The sequence below is a fragment of the Sander lucioperca genome, chromosome 6 (assembly GCF_008315115.2).
Source record: "Sander lucioperca isolate FBNREF2018 chromosome 6, SLUC_FBN_1.2, whole genome shotgun sequence".
NCBI classification, from domain to species: domain Eukaryota; kingdom Metazoa; phylum Chordata; class Actinopteri; order Perciformes; family Percidae; genus Sander; species Sander lucioperca.
The window spans coordinates 27,847,808-27,871,264 of NC_050178.1; the positions used below are offsets into that span (position 1 = coordinate 27,847,808).

Genomic DNA, 23,457 nt, shown 5'->3' on the forward strand with positions numbered 1-23,457 from the left:
TCATACTCTGCTTCTGACTGGCTAGTAGTCCTTACCTAGGTACTGTCAGGGGCCCTCATACTCTGCTTCTGACTGGCTAGTAGTCCTTACCTAGGTACTGTCAGGGCACGCCCTCATACTCTGCTTCTGACTGGCTAGTAGTCCTTACCTAGGTACTGTCAGGGCCCTCATACTCTGCTTCTGACTGGCTAGTATCCTTACCTAGGTACTATCAGGACACGCCCTCATACTCTGCTTCTGACTGGCTAGTAGTCCTTACCTAGGTACTGTCAGGGCACGCCTCATACTCTGCTTCTGACTGGCTAGTAGTCCTTACCTAGGTACTGTCAGGGCACGCCCTCATACTGCTTCTGACTGGCTAGTAGTCCTTACCTATGTACTGTCAGGGCACGCCCTCATACTCTGCTTCTGACTGGCTAGTAGTCCTTACCTAGCTACTGTCAGGGCCCTCATACTCTGTTTCTGACTGGCTAGTAGTCCTTACCTAGGTACTGAGCATGTGCGACTCCCAACAAAGATAGAACAGAAGTGAGAGGTCTCACTCTGTAGCTAAAACAGAGAGCTGAACACAAAAGAGGATCTGCAGCAATGTGCAGTACAACAAAAATATGGTGTTTTCTGAAAATTAAACCATGTAAACATAATCTGGTACAACCTCTAAATACAATTATGAACCTGAAGATGAGCATAATATGAGCTCTTTAAAGCCTTCAGTCGGCTGCTGTCATGGCAACCCTTGAGAAACTAACTACCGTTCCGTCTCTGAGATCCAGAGTTTAATCAGAGTGTGTTTGTTCTGTGTCCGTGTGCAGCCGGACGAAGAGGAGAGCCGGGAGGAGCCAGAGGGAGAGGAGGGGGGGGTCACCTTCATCGCCCACGTTCCTGTTCCCTCGCAGAGAGAGGTCAACACACATACACACACACACACACACACACACACACACACACACACACACACACACACACACACACACACACACACACACATTTGTTCTTCTACCCTACGAGGACCCTGAAACCCTCAAAGTAAGAACTGTGGTTCTCTTGTAGGTGGAGGAGGCTCTGGTCCGGAGGAAGAAGATGGAGTTGTTGCAGCGTTACGCCAGCGAAACTCTTCAGGCTCAGAGTCAGACGGCCAAAACACTGCTGGGACTCTAACCTGTCTGTCTGCCTGCCTGTCTGTCTGTGTAAATATCAGCTCATTTTGTATTTGATCTGTTTTTTATTAAACGTTCTTCAGCTCAGTTTTTTCTTGTTGTGTTTTCTTTCTTCTACAGTTTTTAAAATAATAATTTATTTATTATTGTATAGAACCATGTGAGGCTTTTACAGAATCCCTTTTAAACACCAGGAAACATTTGTTAATGTAAATGACATCAGAATAAGTTCAGATGGAAACACTTGATGGATCTGTTACTAGTTTTAGAGCCTACAGTAATCGTTTCAGTTTAAAGGATTATAGATCTAGTTCTTCAATAGAGTGTATCTCACACCATAGTCAACTAATCAGATCAAACTGAACGTCCTACAGAATAGTGAAGATGTTTCCTAACTAGGGTTGTTTTATCTTCCTTCCTCTGAGGCTGCAACACAAGCGTCTGCTGGAAGTACGCTGGTCGCTACAGAAACAATAACTTACACGTTAAATTTGGAACCGATGATCAGATTTGAAACAAAATTTTCCAAATGATTCCAAGTTAGAAGCGGTTGTAAAGGTCTTTGGATGCCGGTCGGTAACTGTGAATATATGAATAAATGTTGATCAACTGAGAGATGTGTCTAGAACATTCCTGATACAGGCCTACATTAGAAATACTCTCTTCTTCAGAAATCACACATCAAATCTGTATCCAGTTTGAATTTGGATATGTTGAGCTCCTCAGAGTGTGTTTCAGTCTGCCAGCTGATTGGTTGATTGGTGGCAGCATTCTGCAGCATGTGATTGGCTGATTAACAGCTGAACGCTGCATGTGATGTCAGTCAGCCACATTTAATCAGACTGTGTGTGCCTCTGTGTGTGTGTGTGTGCCTGTGTCTGTCTGTGTGTGTGTGTGTGTGTGTGTGTGTGTGTGTGTGTGTGTGTGTGTGTCTGTCTCTCTGTGTGTGAGGCTCCTCCCCCTGATGATGTCACAGCCTTCAGTATAAATGTGCAGCAGCGTCTTTTTTGGACAGACAGACGTCATGTGGTGTCAGCGAGGTTTCCTGCAGACGGTCAGACGCATGTCCACCAGCAGACAGGTCAGTGTGTGTGTGTGTGTGTACTCTGGAAACTGCACAGAGTTTGGTTGGTGACTGATAAATGTAGTTCAGAAAATGGAAATACTGTTACCCATTTTAAGGCTTAATCTCATATTTAACTAAATAATTAAATGTTAATAGGAACTAAAACATTTAATATGAATGAAATCAGAGTTACATACCTATATAGGTGGATACAATGTACAGAAAATATGTGAATGAATAAATCAAATATGACATTTTATGGGGTTTCTTAAATACTCTGAAAATTACACAGAGTTTGGTTGGTGACTGATAAATGTAGAGCAGTAAAAAGTACAATATTTCCCCCTGACATCTACTAGTGGACAAGTAGAAAATAGCAAAGAGATACTCGAGGAAAGCACAAGTACCTTGCATTGTACGTAAGAACAGTAGTTGAGTAAATGTACTTAGTTACTTTCCACCTCAGGTTTTTGAAAATCTTTCTCATCAAATTTATCTTATCAAAACAAAAAGCTGATTCCTCCACCAACCATTTAAGGGCAAAAACATAAAATTAGTATTTTTCTTATATTGTATTTTTTTTTTTTAAATCATCTTTATTTTATTTTTTATTTTTTTAATTCAGGGAATGTTCTGTTATGTTAAAAAATACAAAATATATACATGTATATATACTTAAAACAGTATATTTGTGGTTAGATGAATACTGCAGCATTCTGTACTCAGGTTTCATGTTTTTTATGTATTTGTGTATATATATATATTTATATATATATATATATATATATATATATATATCTCGAACTTTCAATTCAAAATGGTGGACTTCCTGTTGGGTTTAGGGTATGGCTCCAATGACGTTTTCTGTACGTCTTGACATGTTACATATGTGTACCAAGTTTCGTGACTCTACGTTAAACATACTGCAGGGGCTCATTTTTTTTAAATTTTGTAGGGGGCGCTAGCGAGCCATATTTTTGCGCGCCTATTCCCGAAACCCTTAAAATACGTAAATTTTCACCAGACTTGATGCGACCGCCAAATTTGGTGAGTTTTTGAATATGTTAAGCCCCTCAAAAAGCCAATTCATTTGCCGGGAAAAAGAAAGAAAGAAAGAATAATTCCTTCAGTTCCAATAGGGCCTTCGCCGCTGTCGGCGCTCGGGCCCTAATAATATTTTGTCTTCTGTCTCCGTCAGGCGGGCGTCCTCTTCGACGTAGACGGTGTCCTGCTCCGTGGCGGCTCTTTAATTCCCGCCGCTCGTCGAGCTTTCCGGAAGCTTCTGGACCGAAACAACAACTTTCTGTTTCCTGTCGTGTTCGTCACCAACGCAGGAAGCTGTCAGAGACACCACAAGGCCCAGCAGCTGTCTCACCTTCTGGACGTCCAGGTAGACAGACAGACAGACAGACAGACAGAGACAGAAATACAGACAGACAGATAGACAGACATATTATATGTTATATGTTATATAGTATATTTTATATGTTATATATTATATAAAGTGTGTCTCTGTCTGTAGATCTCTCCGGAGCAGGTGGTTCTTTCCCACAGTCCTTTGCGGATGTTAAAGAGTTTCCATGATAAGTGCGTGCTGGTGTCGGGACAGGGACCGCTGACCGACATCGCCAACTCGTATCCTTCATATCGGACCTCTGCCCCGCCTCATCTCCATGGCAACGGTAGCTGAGGCTCATGGGTACTGTAGAAAACAGAACAGAAGTGTCCTTTCTGGTCTTCAAAGCTGAACAGTTACCTAGTAACAGTGTGAAGTCCTCCCAAAACAGGCTTTGTTCAAAGTTGTATTGCTTTTTTCAAGAAAAAAGAATTTGATGTTTTTTTGCCTTTTTGTCTTTGTTTTGGAAGTTTTTTTCTCAATGCTTCTGATTTTAAGTTGTTAATATGTTCTCATCATCATCAGAAGAGTTTCCCGAGCGTTTGAAGTCTTAACGTGAGGTCAGTTTGGGTTTTCAGAAGGTGGTGAATGTGGAGCAGCTGAGAGAACATCACCCCCTGCTGGACATGGTGGAGCACGGCACCAGACCCAAACCCCCGGTCAGTACTCAAAATACTATCATCTATATATAAACCATCTATATACTATCATCTATATATAAACCATCTATATATACTATCATCTATATATAAACCATCTATATACTATCATCTATATATAAACCATCTATATACTATCATCTATATATAAACCATCTATATATACTATCATCTATATATAAACCATCTATATACTATCATCTATATATAAACCATCTATATATACTATCATCTATATATAAACCATCTATATACTATCATCTATATATACTATCATCTATATATAAACCATCTATATATACTATCATCTATATATAAACCATCTATATACTATCATCTATATATAAACCATCTATATACTATCTATATATAAACCATCTATATATACTATCATCTATATACTATCATCTATATATACTATCATCTATATATAAACCATCTATATACTATCATCTATATATAAACCATCTATATACTATCATCTATATATAAACCATCTATATACTATCATCTATATATAAACCATCTATATATACTATCATCTATATATAAACCATCTATATACTACCATCTATATATACTATCATCTATATACTATCATCTATATATAATCCATCTATATACTATCATCTATATATACTATAATTTATATATAAACCATCTATATACTATCATCTATATATAAACCATCTATATACTATCATCTATATATACTATTATCTATATACTATCATCTATATATACTATCATCTATACACACTATCATCTATAGACTATCATCTATATATAAACCATCTATATACTATCATCTATATATACACTATCATCTATATACTATCATCTATATATACTATCATCTATATATACACTATCATCTATATACTATCATCTCAATATACTATCATCTAAATATACCATCATCTATATACTATCATCTATATACAATCATCTCAATATACTATCATCTAAATATACCACCATCTATATACTATCATCTATATACTATCATCTCAATATACTATCATCTAAATATACCACCATCTATATACTATCATCTATATATACTATCATCTATATATACTATCATCTATATATACACTATCATCTCAATATACATACTATCATCTCAATATACTATCATCTAAATATACCATCATCTATATACTATCATCTAAATATACTATCATCTATATACTATCGTCTATATATACTATCATCTATATACTATCATCTATATACTATCGTCTAAATATACTATCATCTATATACTATCGTCTATATATACTATCATCTATATACTATCATCTATATATTCTATCATCTCAATATACTATCATCTATATACTATCATCTATATATACTATCATCTATATACTATCATCTAAATATACCATCATCTATATACTATCATCTATATATACTATCATCTATATACTATCATCTATATATACTATATCTATATATACTATCATCTAAATATACCATCATCTATATACTATCATCTATATATACTATCATCTATATACTATCATCTATATATACTATATCTATATATACTATCATCTCAATATACTATCATCTAAATATACCATCATCTATATACTATCATCTATATATACTATCATCTATATACCATCATCTAAATATACTATCATCTATATACTATCGTCTATATATACTATCATCTATATACTATCATCTATATATACTATCATCTCAATATACTATCATCTAAATATACCATCATCTATATACTATTATCTAAATATACTATCATCTATATACTATCGTCTAAATATACTATCATCTATATACTATCGTCTATATATACTATCATCTATATACTATCATCTCAATATACTATCATCTATATACTATCATCTATATATACTATCATCTATATATACCATCATCTATATACTATCATCTATATATACTATCATCTATATACTATCATCTATATATACTATATCTATATATACTATCATCTCAATATACTATCATCTAAATATACCATCATCTATATATACTATCATCTATATACCATCATCTAAATATACTATCATCTATATACTATCGTCTATATATACTATTATCTATATACTATCATCTATATATACTATCATCTATACACACTATCATCTATAGACTATCATCTATATATAAACCATCTATATACTATCATCTATATATACACTATCATCTATATACTATCATCTATATATACTATCATCTATATATACACTATCATCTATATACTATCATCTATATATACTATCATCTATATACTATCATCTCAATATACTATCATCTAAATATACCATCATCTATATACTATCATCTATATACAATCATCTCAATATACTATCATCTAAATATACCACCATCTATATACTATCATCTATATACTATCATCTCAATATACTATCATCTAAATATACCACCATCTATATACTATCATCTATATATACTATCATCTATATATACTATCATCTATATATACACTATCATCTCAATATACATACTATCATCTCAATATACTATCATCTAAATATACCATCATCTATATACTATCATCTAAATATACTATCATCTATATACTATCGTCTATATATACTATCATCTATATACTATCATCTATATACTATCGTCTAAATATACTATCATCTATATACTATCGTCTATATATACTATCATCTATATACTATCATCTATATATTCTATCATCTCAATATACTATCATCTATATACTATCATCTATATATACTATCATCTATATACTATCATCTAAATATACCATCATCTATATACTATCATCTATATATACTATCATCTATATACTATCATCTATATATACTATATCTATATATACTATCATCTAAATATACCATCATCTATATACTATCATCTATATATACTATCATCTATATACTATCATCTATATATACTATATCTATATATACTATCATCTCAATATACTATCATCTAAATATACCATCATCTATATACTATCATCTATATATACTATCATCTATATACCATCATCTAAATATACTATCATCTATATACTATCGTCTATATATACTATCATCTATATACTATCATCTATATATACTATCATCTCAATATACTATCATCTAAATATACCATCATCTATATACTATTATCTAAATATACTATCATCTATATACTATCGTCTAAATATACTATCATCTATATACTATCGTCTATATATACTATCATCTATATACTATCATCTCAATATACTATCATCTATATACTATCATCTATATATACTATCATCTATATATACCATCATCTATATACTATCATCTATATATACTATCATCTATATACTATCATCTATATATACTATATCTATATATACTATCATCTCAATATACTATCATCTAAATATACCATCATCTATATATACTATCATCTATATACCATCATCTAAATATACTATCATCTATATACTATCGTCTATATATACTATCATCTATATACTATCATCTATGTATACTATCATCTCAATATACTATCATCTAAATATACCATCATCTATATACTATCATCTAAATATACTATCGTTTAAATATACTATCATCTATATACTATCGTCTATATATACTATCATCTATATATACTATCATCTCAATATACTATCATCTATATACTATCATCTATATATACTATCATCTATATACTATCATCTATATATACTATCATCTCAATATACTATCATCTATATATACTATCATCTATATATACTATCATCTCAATATACTATCATCTATATACTATCATCTATATATACTAACATCTATATACTATCATCTAAATATACCATCATCTATATACTATCATCTATATATACTATCATCTCAATATACTATCATCTATATACTATCATCTATATATACTATCATCTATATACTATCATCTATATACTATCGTCTAAATATACTATCATCTATATATACTATCATCTATATACTATCATCTATATATACTATCATCTATATATACTATCATCTCAATATACTATCATCTAAATATACCATCATCTATATACTATCATCTATATATACTATCATCTATATATACTATATCTATATATACTATCATCTCAATATACTATCATCTAAATATACCATCATCTATATACTATCATCTATATATACTATCATCTATATACCATCATCTAAATATACTATCATCTATATACTATCGTCTATATATACTATCATCTATATACTATCATCTATATATACACTATCATCTCAATATACTATCATCTAAATATACCATCATCTATATACTATCATCTAAATATACTATCATCTATATACTATCGTCTAAATATACTATCATCTATATACTATAGTCTATCTATATACTATCATCTATATATACTATCATCTATATATACTATCATCTATATATACTATCATCTATATACTATCATCTATATATACTATCATCTCAATATACTATCATCTAAATATACCATCATCTATATACTATCATCTATATATACTATCATCTATATACCATCATCTAAATATACTATCATCTATATACTATCGTCTATATATACTATCATCTATATACTATCATCTAAATATACTACCATCTATATACTATCATCTATATATACTATCATCTATATATACTATCATCTCAATATACTATCATCTATATATACTATCATCTATATACTATCATCTATATATACTATCATCTAAATATACCATCATCTATATACTATCATCTCAATATACTATCATCTATATACTATCATCTATATATACTATCATCTATATACTATCATCTATATATACTATCATCTCAATATACTATCATCTATATATACTATCATCTCAATATACTATCATCTATATACTATCATCTATATATACTATCATCTATATACTATCATCTATATATACTATCATCTATATACTATCATCTATATACTATCGTCTAAATATACTATCATCTATATATACTATCATCTATATACTATCATCTATATATACTATCATCTATATATACTATCATCTCAATATACTATCATCTAAATATACCATCATCTATATACTATCATCTATATATACTATCATCTATATATACTATATCTATATATACTATCATCTCAATATACTATCATCTAAATATACCATCATCTATATACTATCATCTATATATACTATCATCTATATACCATCATCTAAATATACTATCATCTATATACTATCGTCTATATATACTATCATCTATATACTATCATCTATATATACTATCATCTCAATATACTATCATCTAAATATACCATCATCTATATACTATCATCTAAATATACTATCATCTATATACTATCGTCTAAATATACTATCATCTATATACTATAGTCTATCTATATACTATCATCTATATATACTATCATCTATATATACTATCATCTATATACTATCATCTATATATACTATCATCTCAATATACTATCATCTAAATATACCATCATCTATATACTATCATCTATATATACTATCATCTATATACCATCATCTAAATATACTATCATCTATATACTATCGTCTATATATACTATCATCTATATACTATCATCTAAATATACTACCATCTATATACTATCATCTATATATACTATCATCTCAATATACTATCATCTAAATATACTATCATCTATATACCATCATCTAAATATACCATCATCTATATACCATCATCTATATACTATCATCTATATATACTATCATGTATTTATACTATCATCTATATATACTATCATATATATATATATATATATATATATATATATATATATATATATATATATATATATATATATATATATATATATATATCATATATATACTATCATATATATCGTGTCGAGCTGTGTGGAAAGATTGACTCAGGAGACAGAGTTACAGATTCTAAGCTGTTTATTTGACATTAAACACTCACTAACCATCAGCTTTAGTGAAGATTTAAGAAACGTGGAAAGTTATTATAAAGTTAATGATTATAATTCCTTGTTAATGGTTAATGAATACTTTGTAAAGCATTTATAAACATTATATTATAGATATTAGTCAACAAATAATCAGTAATCATTTCTTTTTGACATAATTATTATAACGTGTTACCTAAATGACAACATGAACTAAAGAACCTTCTGTAAGATTAACTTTCAACAACAACAATCAATAATCTGGAATAAACAGTGTTATTATAATTATAATGTGTGTTGAAGTTACAGGATGTTAATCACCTCACTGTGAACATATTAATTCATAAGATAAATGATTAAAAGATTCATCAACATAAAATATTCAGACAGCAGTTCACTGTTGATATATGGTTGTTGGTTATAAATGTTTAAATGTTCTATGGATTAACAAACAGTCAAAGTTTAACAGTGAAAAGCCTCTTAAAGAAAACGTCACTTTAAAGATATAATTTATAATCAAAGGGAAGCCCCCACCCCACCACTACTGATTTTAGCTGTTTGACCTTTTTAGATAAATCCTGAAAATAATCTATTCCTGTTGTACAGTCACACAGACCTGCACTGGTAATATCTTCACTTTATAATCAGTGTCAATGAATGGAAACATCCTCTCAGTGAAAGTGTGTGTGAAGGTGTGTATGTGTGTGTTAGTATCAAGATCAGAGAACGACAGCTTTCCTCTGTTCCAGTCCAGAGTCACTTTGATCCTCTGGAGCTTCTTCTGCACAAAGAGATCAGTGACTGGATCTGGTGGTGACCATGCTGAGTATTTACCTTCATCGAACCCTAAGCAACAAAATCCAGATGTTATGTCTCCCTTCCTCTGGACAGACTCTGCTAACACACCCAGTATCCAGGCTGTACTGTCTCCAACCTCGACATCCCAGCTGTGAGTCCCTGAGTTAAAGCCCTCAGAGCCCAGGACAGAGGGGTAATCATCAATCCTCTCTGGATTATCAGGAAGCTGCTTATATTCTCCTCGTCTCACACTGGTCAGATCTTCAGACAGGATGAGCCTTGAACCAGCAGTGTTTGGGTCCAGAACCAGAGGAGTGTAGGAGACCATGTCCTTCATCTTGTTCCAGATGTTGAAGCTCAGGTTGCCCAGGTGTTTGGCCTCATCTATCAGAGTTCCTGGGAGCAGCTGTGGATCATCCAGCAGGGGGCGCTGCTGGACTCGTTCCACTGCAGCCTTGTAGTTGATCAGGAATGAGACGTCTTCAGCTCTCAGATCCTCCTCTGTGGCTCTGATTGTGTCTGAAAGAGCTGCTATCTCTCTGCTCAGAGCCTCCATCTTCTCCTTCATCCTCTGATTCTTCTCCTCCTCTTCCTCCCTCAGCGCAGCCATCCTGGCCTCCTCTTCATCTTCTAGAAACTGGTGAAGCTTCTTAAACTGATCCTTAATCTGTGTCTCTGTGAGTCGGGCCTGGACCTTCATGTGTTTTGCTGTTTGATTAAACTTCACTTTAACTTGTTGAAACACCTTCAACTTCTCCTTTAAGGGCTCCAGAGTTTCCTGAAGTTTCTTCTTGTGTTGTCGTGCAGCTTCATCGATGGGTCTAAATCTGTGGCTGGAGTGTTTTTCTGAATCTCTGCAGACGACACAAACTGGCTGCTGATGGTCCAGACAGAAGAGTTTGAGTTTCTCAGAGTGCAGACTGCAGAGAGCCTCTGAAGCTCTCTGATCTCTCTGCTGTAAGAAGGACTCACACAAGTTCTTCAACACCCGGTTTAACGGTGGTTCATCCTTTGAAGATCTTCTCTTACAAACTGGACAGTCTCTGATCGGTCTATCTGTCCACCAGCTCTGCAGACAGTCTTTACAGAAGCTGTGGCTACATGACAGAAGAACAGGACCTCTAAAGACTTCATGACAGATTGGACAGCAGAGATCCTCCTCTGATCTGGAAGCCATTTAGTCTCTGAGTGAAGCTGAAAACACAGCAGACAGAAAGTCTAGTCAGTCAAGGCTCCCCTCCCTCCTCTACTAACTTCACAGTTTTTAGTCCAACTCACCTTCAGCGTGTGGAGAGTCAGCAGGTTGAAGCAGCAGTGTTGTAGTTTTCCACGTTTCTCTCCTGTAGCTGAACTCACTCAGAGGAAGTTGTTAGTTTGGTCTGAAGGTGAATCTGATCCTCTGTTTTTCAGTCTGTGTCTCTTTAGTGAGGACGAAGAACAAACTGTTTCCTGGTTTGTCTCAGGTGAGGGGTGGAGCTCTGTCACGCCTCTTCTGCTAAATGTTGCTTCACCTGTAACACAGGGGTGTGTCTCATTCCTGAGTGGTGATGCTGGATATGTAGACTGATGCAACAGCAGTGGTGTAGTCTACGTGATACGCATGTAAACGCAGTATACCCACTAAGAAAGATCCAGGATTTCCATATACCCCAATGACACACAACAACAAACTTTCCATTATAATTTTGATTTATTTTGAATTGTCAAGTGTTTTTTTTCTTCACATAGGCTAAATTAAGGTATTTTCACCATAACGTGGTTAAACGTCTTAAAAGTTATCTGAATGCAGGAAATGACGTCTGTGATGCTCAAAACTTCCCTGGGGGAGGACACCCAGACTCCCCACTAGGATATATATATACAGTTCAGTTTACCCACTACACTACATTAAACTACACCACTGTGCAACAGATATGTTTATGTTCAAAATAAGTGTGAATGTAGTGGAGGAGTAAAAATAAAAGATATCAGACAGACCGCTCAGCCACTCCCTGAAACTTACGTTCACATTGAGTCTTTGTTCTTCAGTTTGTGGATTCAGCAGCTGGTTGAAGTGGTAGAGTCCCAGTATTCCCAGTACTCCCTCCTGTAGATGTCCTCTCTCAGTAGAAGTGGTAGCGTCCCAGTATTCCCAGTACTCCCTCCTGTAGATGTCCTCTCTCAGTAGAAGTGTTGGTCCGAAGGTGTGTCTTATTGTGTGTGAGGTAGAATAACAAGCTGTTTCCTTGTTCATCTCAGGTCAGATGAGTCATGTGTTCATCATTCTAGTTTGTCAGGTTGAGTTTCATTCCACACTGATTAATCATTTCTTTAGTCCCCATCACAAACTGTAAACTACTTCTGTCTTTGTCTTGAGTGTGTAGTTTATTCACACAACAGTTACTGTTCAAGCTAAAACTATATCAGATAATCTCAGCATGCAAATTTGTTCCTTCAATTCAATTCAATTTTATTTATAGTATCAAATCATAACAAGAGTTAACTCAAGACACTTTACAGATAGTATAGATAGTAGATCTAGACCACACTCTATAATTTACAAAGACCCAACAATTTCAGTAATTCCCCAAAGCGCAAGCATTTAGTGCGACAGTGGTGGGCAAATCTTCCTTTTAGAGAGAATCCTCTGTGGTGAGAAAAACTTCCTTTTAGGGAGAAACCTGGGACAGACCCATCTCTTGGTAGGTGGTGTCTGACGGTGCCGGTTGGGGGTGTAATGAACAATGGCAATAATAGTCACAATAAAGATAATGGAACTATGACTAGAAATAATAGTAGTTGTAGTTCATGGCGTAGCAGGGCACTGCAGGGCATAGCATTGTGTAGCAGGATGTAGCAGGGCACTGCAACGCCTCACTCCCTAACTATAAGCTTTATCAAAGAGGAGAGTTTTAAGTTTACTCTTAAATGTGGTGACGGTGTCTGCCTCCCGAACCCAGACTGGGAGCTGGTTCCACAGGAGAGGAGCCTGATAGCTAAATGCTCTGGCTCCCATTCTACTTTTAGAGACTCTAGGAACCACAAGTAGCTCTGAATTCTGGGAGCGTAGTGCTCTAGTGGGACAATAAGGTACTAAGAGCTCTTCAATATATGATGGTGCTTGACTATTTAGAGCTTTGTAGGTCAGAAGAAGGATTTTAAATTCAATCCTGGATTTTACAGGAAGCCAATGCAGAGAAACTAGTACAGGAGAAATATGATCTCTTTTCTTAGTTCTTGTCAGAACATGTGCTGCAGCATTCTGGATCAGCTGGAGAGTCCTAAGGGACTTATTTGAGCAACCTAATAGTAAGGAATTACAGTAGTCCAGCCTGGAAGTAACGAATGCATGGACTAGTTTTTCAGCATCGTTTTGAGACAGGATGTTCCTAGTTTTGGCAATGTTACGGAGGTAAAAAAAAGGCTGTTCTTGAGGTTTGTTTTAGATGGGCGTTGAAGGATATATCCTGATCAAAAATAACTCCTAGATTTCTGACAGTAGTGCTGGAGGCCAGGGCAATGCCATCCAGACTAGCTATATCTTTAGATAATGAAGTTAGGAGGTGTTTAGGGCCCAGCACAATCACTTCAGTTTTGTTTGAGTTTAACATCAGAAAATTGTAGGTCATCCAGGTTTTTATATCTTTAATGCATTCTTGAAGTTTAACTAACTGACTGGTTTCGTCTGGCTTGATTGATAGGTATAATTGGATGTCATCTGCATAACAGTGAAAGTTAATTGAATGTTTCCTAATAATATTGCGGAAGCATATATAAGTAGAATAGAATTGGTCCAAACACTGAGCCTTGTGGAACGCCATGGATAACTTTAGCGTGCCTGGAGGATTCATCGTTAACATTAACAAATTGAGATTGATCAGAGAAATAGGACTTGGACTGGGAGGGTTTTGAGGGGGTATTCTAGTAATCTGTGTTTTCTGTTTCAGTCGTCTCCTCTGCAGACGTTTCCTCAAATAGAAGGTAAATACAAACACTGTTTAAAAACATAGAAATGGAGTTTAAAATTAAAAGAAACCACAACAAGCTGGTACTGTTTCTCATTGAATTCCTGTGTTGCCGTAGCGATCATCCTGTTCGGAGAGCCAATCAGATGGGAGACCAACCTGCAGCTGCTGATTGACGTGCTGCTGACCAATGGGAGTCCGGCTGGCATGCATGCTCTGGCGGCGTCGCAGCTGCCCGTGCTCGCCTGCAACATCGACCTCACATGGATGGCAGAGGCGCCGTCTCCACGGTAACAACACACCACAGGAAGGGAATTTGTGAATCATAGGATGGCGATGAATATTTTGCCCTTGTCACTACCTGATGTGAGTCGAGTGCAGATGTGAGTTGCGCATGCGTCACTTTGCGACAGGTGTTGGAGCTTCGCAAAGGACGACTTGTGAGGATTGTTCAAGTCATACAGATATAACGTTTGCCAGGTTATTCTTTGTGAGAAAACTACTACTATGTTTGTTTGTGATCCTCGCTAGAGGCTGAAGTAGCCTCCAAGAACCTGCTAACAAGAGACTTCTGTAATGCCAATACAATAAAAATGGACGTAATAACGAAGTTGGTTCACTGCTGGCTACAAGTTAGCAATCAATCACAACACAGGCTGTCACTTGAATGGTGTTTTGAGCTAACATTAGCAATCAAACAATCATAGATAGCTAAAACGTTTGCTGGATCCGGATCCCTTGGCGTTATGCCGTAAACCGTTTAAATCTGAGCATGCGCTATTCACATCTGCACTCGACTCCCATCGGGTAGTGACACCCTGACTACGCCCAAACTAATTCTATTAGTCTTCCAAACTACTTCCTAATTAGGCATGTCTTTTTACGTGATCACTTACATAAAATGAATGAAAATGTTACTTAAATAAAAGTGTGTAAGTATCAGGATGTTCATGCTGTTACTGTAGGTTTGGTCATTGGTCACGGGATGTTCCTGCTGTGGTACTGTACGTACACACCGCTGCCAACTTGAGCTGCAAAAGAAGCTCTGGCCGCCCGGTCAAGGACACTTGTCAAAAAGTACGGGGAAGTTTTTGATGCTTTGGCCGCTCTAACGTGACGCATCTGTATGTAAATATATGTATATGTAAATATTAGTTATTCTCAACCTATTTTCATTTATATATTTGATTACAATGCTACACAGCTCTGTTACACTTATGCTAGTAGATCGTTGATCAGCTGTTTCTCCGTGAAGAGACAGAGTGAGAGAAAATGGTGCGCAACAGATCAGCTGTTTTTCTGAAGGGATAGTCAACAAGTCGGCTCTTTAGATCAGATTGTGGTCACCACTACGTATTTTCTTGTCTTTGTTTTTGGTAGTAAAATTTGGACACTGCTCTAAAAATCATCATCACACACTTCACCAACTCACCGGAGACACCAACTATCCCAGCTATTTCATCCCATGCCTCGTTTTTTTTTAACTGGTCTCTATACGCAAACAAAGTTATATCATAAATTATAGGAAACCCAGTAACAGCGATGATGAGCTTTTCCTCCATTTTCTCGGAACTAATGTTCTGGTAGGAACGAAAGTTTACATCGTATGTTTCTCTGGGATCAGCCAGCATGAAGGACGTCTATATTCTGATTGGTTGCTGGTCGTTTGCTGCTGAACCGCGTCATAGCTCATTACCATAAAGTTGACCAAACTTCAACTTTCTGACACGCCCAAAACACAACGCCGATGGGTTTGCCGCTCCTTGCTTCTGAGAGAAGCCGGCTTCCTTTGAAAATGAATGACTTCCGGTAACTTTGAAGCTCAAGTCGGCGGTGGTGTGTACGTACAGTTACTGTAGATTATAGGATGTTCCTGCTGTGTAACCGTAGGTTTGGTCACGGGATGTTCCTGCTGTGTCTGGAGTCGGTCTACAGGAAGCTGACGGGTCGAGAGCTGCAGTACGAGGCGCTGCTGGGGAAGCCGAGCCTGCTGACGTACCGCTACGCTGAGCGCCAGCTGAGACTGCAGAACCACGGCCGCAAGCTGAGCACTGTCTACGCCATCGGGTAACTAAACCGGAAAAAAGTACTTGCACTATCTGTAGTATCTGTAAACACGCTTTTTGGGACCATTTTTAACACGCTTTGAAAAAAATGTCGACACTTTTTTCAACTCTTGTTTTTAATGTCTTTGCTACACTGTTTAAAACATTTGAGGCGTTTCCATTTAATGCTTTCTTTATACATTTGTTTCCGCATTTTTTAAAAGTTTTTTTCGCAGCTTTTTTCAATGCTTGTTTTTGATGTTATTTTCTACATTTTTTTAACGTTTTCTACAGGTTTTTACATTTTTTTCAATGTCTTTTGACACTTCAGGAAAGAAAGAAAGACACAGACTATGCCGTCTGGTAATCAAACCTTCTCCTTGTTGCCTAGAGACAACCTGATGACGGATATCTACGGAGCTAACCTGTACGACCGCTACCTGAGTCAGCAGCATGCTGCCATGACGACCACCACCAAGCTCGTTGCCCAGGGAACGGGCAGTCAGGTGACGATGACGGTGCCAGAGGAGGAGGAGCTGGTGTCTGCCGCCGCTCAGTGCCGCTCCATCCTGGTAGGTACCAAACACAGGAAGTTACATCATCAATACAACATCCTGGTAGGTACCAAACACAGGAAGTTACATCATCAACACAACATCCGTACCAGACACTGACTATAAGTAAGGGTAATGCCCGACCAGCGCTTTTTTCAACATTTTTGTTGCTTGTTTCTCCATTGTTGCATCGTCTGTGTTTTTCCAACAACAGCAGCTGCAGATTGTTACATGCTGGTGTCGCAATCCTCTACAGTGAAATACAGTCACACTTTACACCGTTTAGCGTTAGCTGTCAGCATTTTAACCGTTTTTAATCCAGCTACTAGCTAGCGGTAGGCTAACATTAGCTGCTGTCGAGTATAGTGTTAACTAGCTAGTGGTAGGCTAACGTTAGCTGCTGTTGAGTATAGTGTTAACTAGCGTCATGTGCAGCGATGACTGTAACGTCTGTTTCAGAGCATCAGAGAGAAGTGCTAGTGTTAACTAGCTAGCGGTAGGCTAACGTTAGCTGCTGTTGAGTATAGTGTTAATTAGCTAGCGGTAGGCTAACGTTAGCAGCTGTTGAGTATAGTGTTAATTAGCTAGCGGTAGGCTAACGTTAGCTGCTGTTGAGTATAGTGTTAACTAGCTAGCGGTAGGCTAACGTTAGCTGCTGTTGAGTATAGTGTTAACTAGCTAGCGGTAGGCTAACGTTAGCAGCTGTTGAGTATAGTGTTAACTAGCTAGCAGTAGGCTAACGTTAGCTGCTGTTGAGTATAGTGTTAACTAGCGTCACGTGCAGCGATGTTTCTGTTTCCTGTGACGTCTGTTTCAGAGCATCAGAGAGAAGAGCAGACATATCAGTGGCACCAGAATGAGGCACCGAAATCGGCGTTGCTATTCCTGCAGCAGCAGGATATGTTACGAGGAAGTACGGCAAAATAGTAGCCTGTTAGGCACGACGCAAAGCCGAGTGAAGTGAAAATGAATTAATAAATGGCAGCATGCGATTAATACGATTAAAAAAAATTAATGCATTATGCTCGACCCTAGTATAAAGTAGTTGTATGAACAGCGTCTCCACCTGTACTCCCTCTCTCTGTCCCCAGGTGTGCACAGGTGTGTATAACCCCAGCGACGGTAACACAGCGGTCTCAGAGTCGGTGTTCCACGGCCACAGAGACCTGGTCCTGGATCTGGAGCTAGTGGAGCCGCATCACGTGGTGGAGGACGTGGAGGAGGCTGTCGACCTGCTGCTGCAGCGGGAGAACCTGACCTCTGACCTCTGACCCATATGACCTCTGACCTCTGACCCATATGACCTCTGGCTGCAGCTGATGTCAGTCAACACATGATATGAGTCCTGTATGTAGTTACAGCTACACCAGTGCTAAAACTAAATGATAAGGCTGTCAGCATTAACGCGTTAATCGCGATGCGATTAAGGGCCGAGCATAACGCTTTAATTTTTTTTTAATTGCATTAATCGCATGCCGGCATTTATTAATTTATTTTACACTTCACTCGGCTTTGCGTGGTGCCTAACAGGCTACTATTTTGACCCTTTGCAGCACCGTTACTTCTCATCAAGCTGCCACTTCCTCCTAACACATCCTGCTGCTGCAGGCTGCAGCATGATGGAGAAACACAGCAGCAATAACTCTGAATGGAGCTTTTTATTTTCCAAAACTCCCGGATGGCTCGTAGACAAGTCGAAAGCCATATGCACGTTGTGTAAAGCCGAATTAAAATATCACCGAAGCACGTTAAGCTTGAGCTACCACCTACGGAGCTAAGCATAGTAGTACAGTTATTAATGTTGATGCTACCCGCTAGCATGCTACCCACTCAGGCAAAGCACTATTTTGGAGAGTGCTACTCGCCGACCTGTGGATGAAACCAAATCCCAAAAAATTACTACAGCTCTTGCGAAACGGGTGGCAACTAACTGCAGACCTGTCAGCATCGTAGAGGACTCGGGTCTTAAAGACGTACTACGGTTGGCATGTTCTGACCTGTCTCGTTGCCGTCGAGGGGGACAGTAGTTTTCACGGATACACAGCCTGTATGACACGGAGAAAGCAGCCACACTGGAACAGCTGCAAGGTGCTGCAAACGCTGTCTCATTAACTGGTGATCACTGGACGTCAGTGAGGAATCAACATTATTTAGGAGTTACTAAACACTAGATTGACTCTGGTAAGGATAGGGATTTTTAGTTTTTTAGTTAATTACTTGGAGGAATGGTGCAATAATGACAGATTCACACATTTTTCTTTTGTTTACAGTAAATAAATAATTACAAATCTTAAAATCAAGTTCATAAAGTAACTTTCTTTGCATTCATTTGATTCCCAATCAAGATAGACTGGTAAAAATTGCTTTTGATTGTTAATATGGACTTAAAAACTGCAAAATAATAGAATTTTAATCATGTGATAAAATATGCGATTAATCGCGATTAACTATAGAAATTCAGCGATTAATCACGATTAAAAAAAATTAAATCGTTTGACAGCCATAATAAATACTTTCACCCAGGAAACACGGTTTTGTTTTCTTTATTACTTTTTTTTTATTGATTTTTGAGTTTAACAGACACACCAACAACTGAAAAAAGTATATATACTGTACATATATATATATAAAAACGAACAGCAGACGCTGCATTGTCTTCAGACTAAGTTCAAAGAAGTATGGAAAGAAATGTACGGTCGAATGTCTTTTCAGCATCCAATGAAATTGTAAACGCTGGGGTTTTATGGGTATTAAGATAGTGAATGGCATTAAGTGCTCGACGTACATTGTCTGTGCCATATCTTCATTTCACAAATCCTGCCTGATCAGGATTAATAATTTTAGGAAGAACATTTTCAAGCCTGTGGGCCAGTACTACAACTATTTTGTAGTCCACATTAGGCTAATAGGTCTGTATGATGAACAGTCCAAGGGTTTTTGTCTTTTTTTAAGAGTAGGCTAATTGAGGCGTATCCCCAAGAGGGAGGAATATCACCCTTCAGAATATTATTAATAGCAGGCATCAAAATTGGGTAGATTTCTGGCCAAAATTTCTTGTAATATTCTAGTGGAAACCCATCAGGCCCTGGACTCTCGGGAGAGTTATAATCCTGTACAGCGCCTGTACCCGCTAACAACTGTAACACATCTACCAACGGTCCCTGAAAGCACCGTCATCTGGCGGCGCCTGTACCCGCTAACAACTGTAACACAACTACCAACGGTCCCTGAAAGCACCGTCATCTGGCGGCGCCTGTACCCGCTAACAACTGTAACACAACTACCAACGGTCCCTGAAAGCACCGTCATCTGGCGGCGCCTGTACCCGCTAACAACTGTAACACAACTACCAACGGTCCCTGAAAGCACCGTCATCTGGCGGCGCCTGTACCCGCTAACAACTGTAACACAACTACCAACGGTCCCTGAAAGCACCGTCATCTGGCGGCGCCTGTACCCGCTAACAACTGTAACACAACTACCAACGGTCCCTGAAAGCACCGTCATCTGGCGGCGCCTGTACCCGCTAACAACTGTAACACAACTACCAACGGTCCCTGAAAGCACCGTCATCTGGCGGCGCCTGTACCCGCTAACAACTGTAACACAACTACCAACGGTCCCTGAAAGCACCGCCATCTGGCGGCGCCTGTACCCGCTAACAACTGTAACACAACTACCAACGCGGAGACAAAGGGCCGCGGCTCGGATTCGAACCCCGGCTGCTGCCAAGGACTCAGCATGCATCACCGGGGAGCTCGAGACGCCACAATTCTGTCTTTTAATTTGAGTTTGAGTTTAACTGTGATGAAATGTGCTTTATGAATAAAATAATAATAATATATATATAATAAAAAATAAAAACATTTTAATAATCTAATGTTTGATGCTGATTGACTGACTGTTTGATCTCAGGTTAAATCCTAAATACTCAATCAGCTGTAAACTACGGAGGATAATGATGAACCTGCAACCGTTTTAACAATGTTTCTAATCTTTTTTTATTTTATTGTTTAATCCTCCTTTTTGTTTTTCCTCCGTGTGTGTGTGTGTGTGTGTGTGTGTCAGAGTTCCTCATGGGGGAGACAGTATTATTACCGGCATTACGCGACAGACACTTTGAACTGATGTAGTTTCCTGAAAGAGTTACTACCTAACATATAAAAGTCCTAATAAATACTTCTCACAACTTATATGGGAGCTATGGGAGTTCACCCCTTCTTTCTCACAAAATGCTTGTACTATAGACTGTTAATATTAATATTTACAGTCTATGTAGCTTTAAACGTGACAGTTAGGAGAGTTTATTTAAGTGTTCATGTGTTCATCTTTTAACTAAATAATTACCAAACAGTTTCTGTGATCTAACTGCTGTAAGATCAGGATTGCATCTGAATCCTCCTGAGTTATTAGAAGAATCTGAACAGACATTAATATTAATATATTTATTATAAAATAATAATAATATAAAATTATTGTTAGAACAGCGTAGAAAGAGCGACAGAGATTAAAACATGAAACTGTAACTTAAGCTTTATTCTACAATGTTGCCGGTTTATTTAACTTTTTTGGTACTTTTTTTTAGACGTTTTTTAGTTTTTTTTAACATTGATGTTGCTTGCAGCTGTCTGTCCATGTAGAAAAAGAAAATGTATCAGTCACCAACCAAACTCTGTGTAATTTTCAGAGAATTTAAGAAACTCCACAAAATGTCTCATTTTATTTATTCATTCAGATATTTTCTGTACATTTTATTGGTACGTAACTCTGATGTAGTCTAAAAACACGAAAATCAGCCTTAAAATAAAGCCAAGATGGGTTATATGTAAGGTGAGGTACTTCATACACTTTTTAATGTTCTACATTTATCTGTCAGTTGGATAATGATTTGCAATTTCTTTCTTTAAATACATAGAAAATTGAGTTTGGTTGGTGGAGGAATCAGAAAGATTTTGTTTTTTATCAGATCAGATTTTAAGAGAAAGATTTAAAATATAAAAACAGAGGTTGAAAATAACTGAATACATTTACTCAACTACAACTTTAAGGAACTTTTACTCAAGTATTTCTCAGTACATCTCAGAGGGAAACAACATTACTGCTCTACATTTATCAGTCACCAACCAAACTCTGTGCAACTCTGAGTATTTAAGAAACCCCACAACATGTCACATTTTATTTATTCTTTCAGATGTTTTTAAATCAAATATCACGATATTTTGGACCAAATACATCGATCTGGGTCGATCGATCGATCTTGTTCATTTCCTGCATACTGGGGAATCTTTCTGTAAAAATATGTGGCTTTTCTGCATGCAAATGTCTTTATCAATGTAAATATTATTAATTAATTAATCTGCTGTGTTGTTTTAAACATTACGAGCGTTTCAGGATTTTATTTTTTAGGAATTATGCAGGGGTATTGTCTGATTGACTATTGGTGATTTTACAAAATATTAACACTTGACTTTGATAAATCACCAATAATGTGAATATAATGACTAAGTTGGTAAAGGTAAATAACAACAGCTAGAACAGTAATGCAGCCTTTAAAATGTACATTACCATATCCTAAATCTAAGACACCTAGCCTTGATGTTGATATAATATCCATATATTGCCCGGCCCTACTCTGATATTTAAATATATGAATGATAGCTGCAGTTCTCTGGTTTATATTACAGGTCAGGATCTCGGCTGGGACAGCGTCTGTTATACACACAGACATGTTTATATGTATATATATGTTATTCAGACTGATGTTTGTCCATGTTTACATCATATCATGGATTCGACCTGCTCAAAATGGCGGCGCGAACAGGACGTCTCAAAACAGGAAGCGGGACACCAGCCGC

General features: G+C 36.5%; 4 protein-coding genes across 5 annotated transcripts in view; 2 read left to right on the forward strand and 2 right to left on the reverse strand.

Moving 5' to 3' along the window:
• Window positions 1–1,246, forward strand: part of LOC116062628 (pre-mRNA-splicing factor ISY1 homolog) — a 1,702-nt gene extending 456 nt beyond the window's left edge. Inside the window, exons 2-3 of the mRNA XM_036002570.1 lie at window positions 742–902; window positions 1,051–1,246. Coding sequence (XP_035858463.1) covers window positions 742–902; window positions 1,051–1,158 — 269 coding nt within the window. The 3' untranslated portion in view covers window positions 1,159–1,246. The remainder of the gene's footprint in view (window positions 1–741; window positions 903–1,050) is intronic.
• LOC118495300 (nuclear factor 7, brain-like) overlaps window positions 1–23,457 on the reverse strand; it is a 1,057,410-nt gene that overhangs the window by 28,311 nt on the left and 1,005,642 nt on the right. Inside the window, exon 1 of one of the 2 annotated variants that reach the window (XM_036002414.1) lies at window positions 12,338–12,475. The exons of the other annotated variant lie outside the window; for it this stretch is intronic. The gene's annotated coding sequence lies outside the window, so the exon portion shown is untranslated. Of the gene's footprint in view, window positions 1–12,337; window positions 12,476–23,457 lie in introns of those variants that run through there. 2 annotated transcript variants of the gene reach the window in all.
• LOC116062616 (haloacid dehalogenase-like hydrolase domain-containing 5) lies at window positions 2,067–18,986 on the forward strand. The gene is made up of 9 exons (XM_031317312.2): window positions 2,067–2,238; window positions 3,422–3,613; window positions 3,746–3,858; window positions 4,185–4,278; window positions 14,986–15,019; window positions 15,122–15,293; window positions 16,894–17,070; window positions 17,440–17,620; window positions 18,694–18,986. Exons 1-9 carry the CDS (start codon window positions 2,146–2,148, stop codon window positions 18,871–18,873), a joined length of 1,236 nt encoding a protein of 411 aa, XP_031173172.1. The 5' UTR covers window positions 2,067–2,145; the 3' UTR covers window positions 18,874–18,986.
• LOC116062614 (nuclear factor 7, ovary-like) lies at window positions 10,833–12,475 on the reverse strand. Its single transcript, XM_031317308.2, has 2 exons — window positions 12,338–12,475; window positions 10,833–12,253 (listed from the first exon to the last, which is right to left on the reverse strand). Exon 2 carries the CDS (start codon window positions 12,234–12,236, stop codon window positions 10,851–10,853), a length of 1,386 nt encoding a protein of 461 aa, XP_031173168.1. The 5' UTR covers window positions 12,237–12,253; window positions 12,338–12,475; the 3' UTR covers window positions 10,833–10,850.

What these genes read in the sequence shown, in the direction of transcription:
- LOC116062616 (XM_031317312.2), top strand. Translation starts at nt 2,146, where the DNA reads ATGTGCAGCAGCGTCTTTTTTGGACAGACAGACGTCATGTGGTGTCAG. An exon ending in CTCACCTTCTGGACGTCCAG is followed by an intron (nt 3,614 to 3,745) that starts GTAGACAGACAG and finishes CTCTGTCTGTAG; the next exon opens with ATCTCTCCGGAGCAGGTGGT. An exon ending in CTCAGTGCCGCTCCATCCTG is followed by an intron (nt 17,621 to 18,693) that starts GTAGGTACCAAA and finishes CTCTGTCCCCAG; the next exon opens with GTGTGCACAGGTGTGTATAA.
- LOC116062614 (XM_031317308.2), bottom strand. Translation starts at nt 12,236, where the DNA reads ATGGCTTCCAGATCAGAGGAGGATCTCTGCTGTCCAATCTGTCATGAA.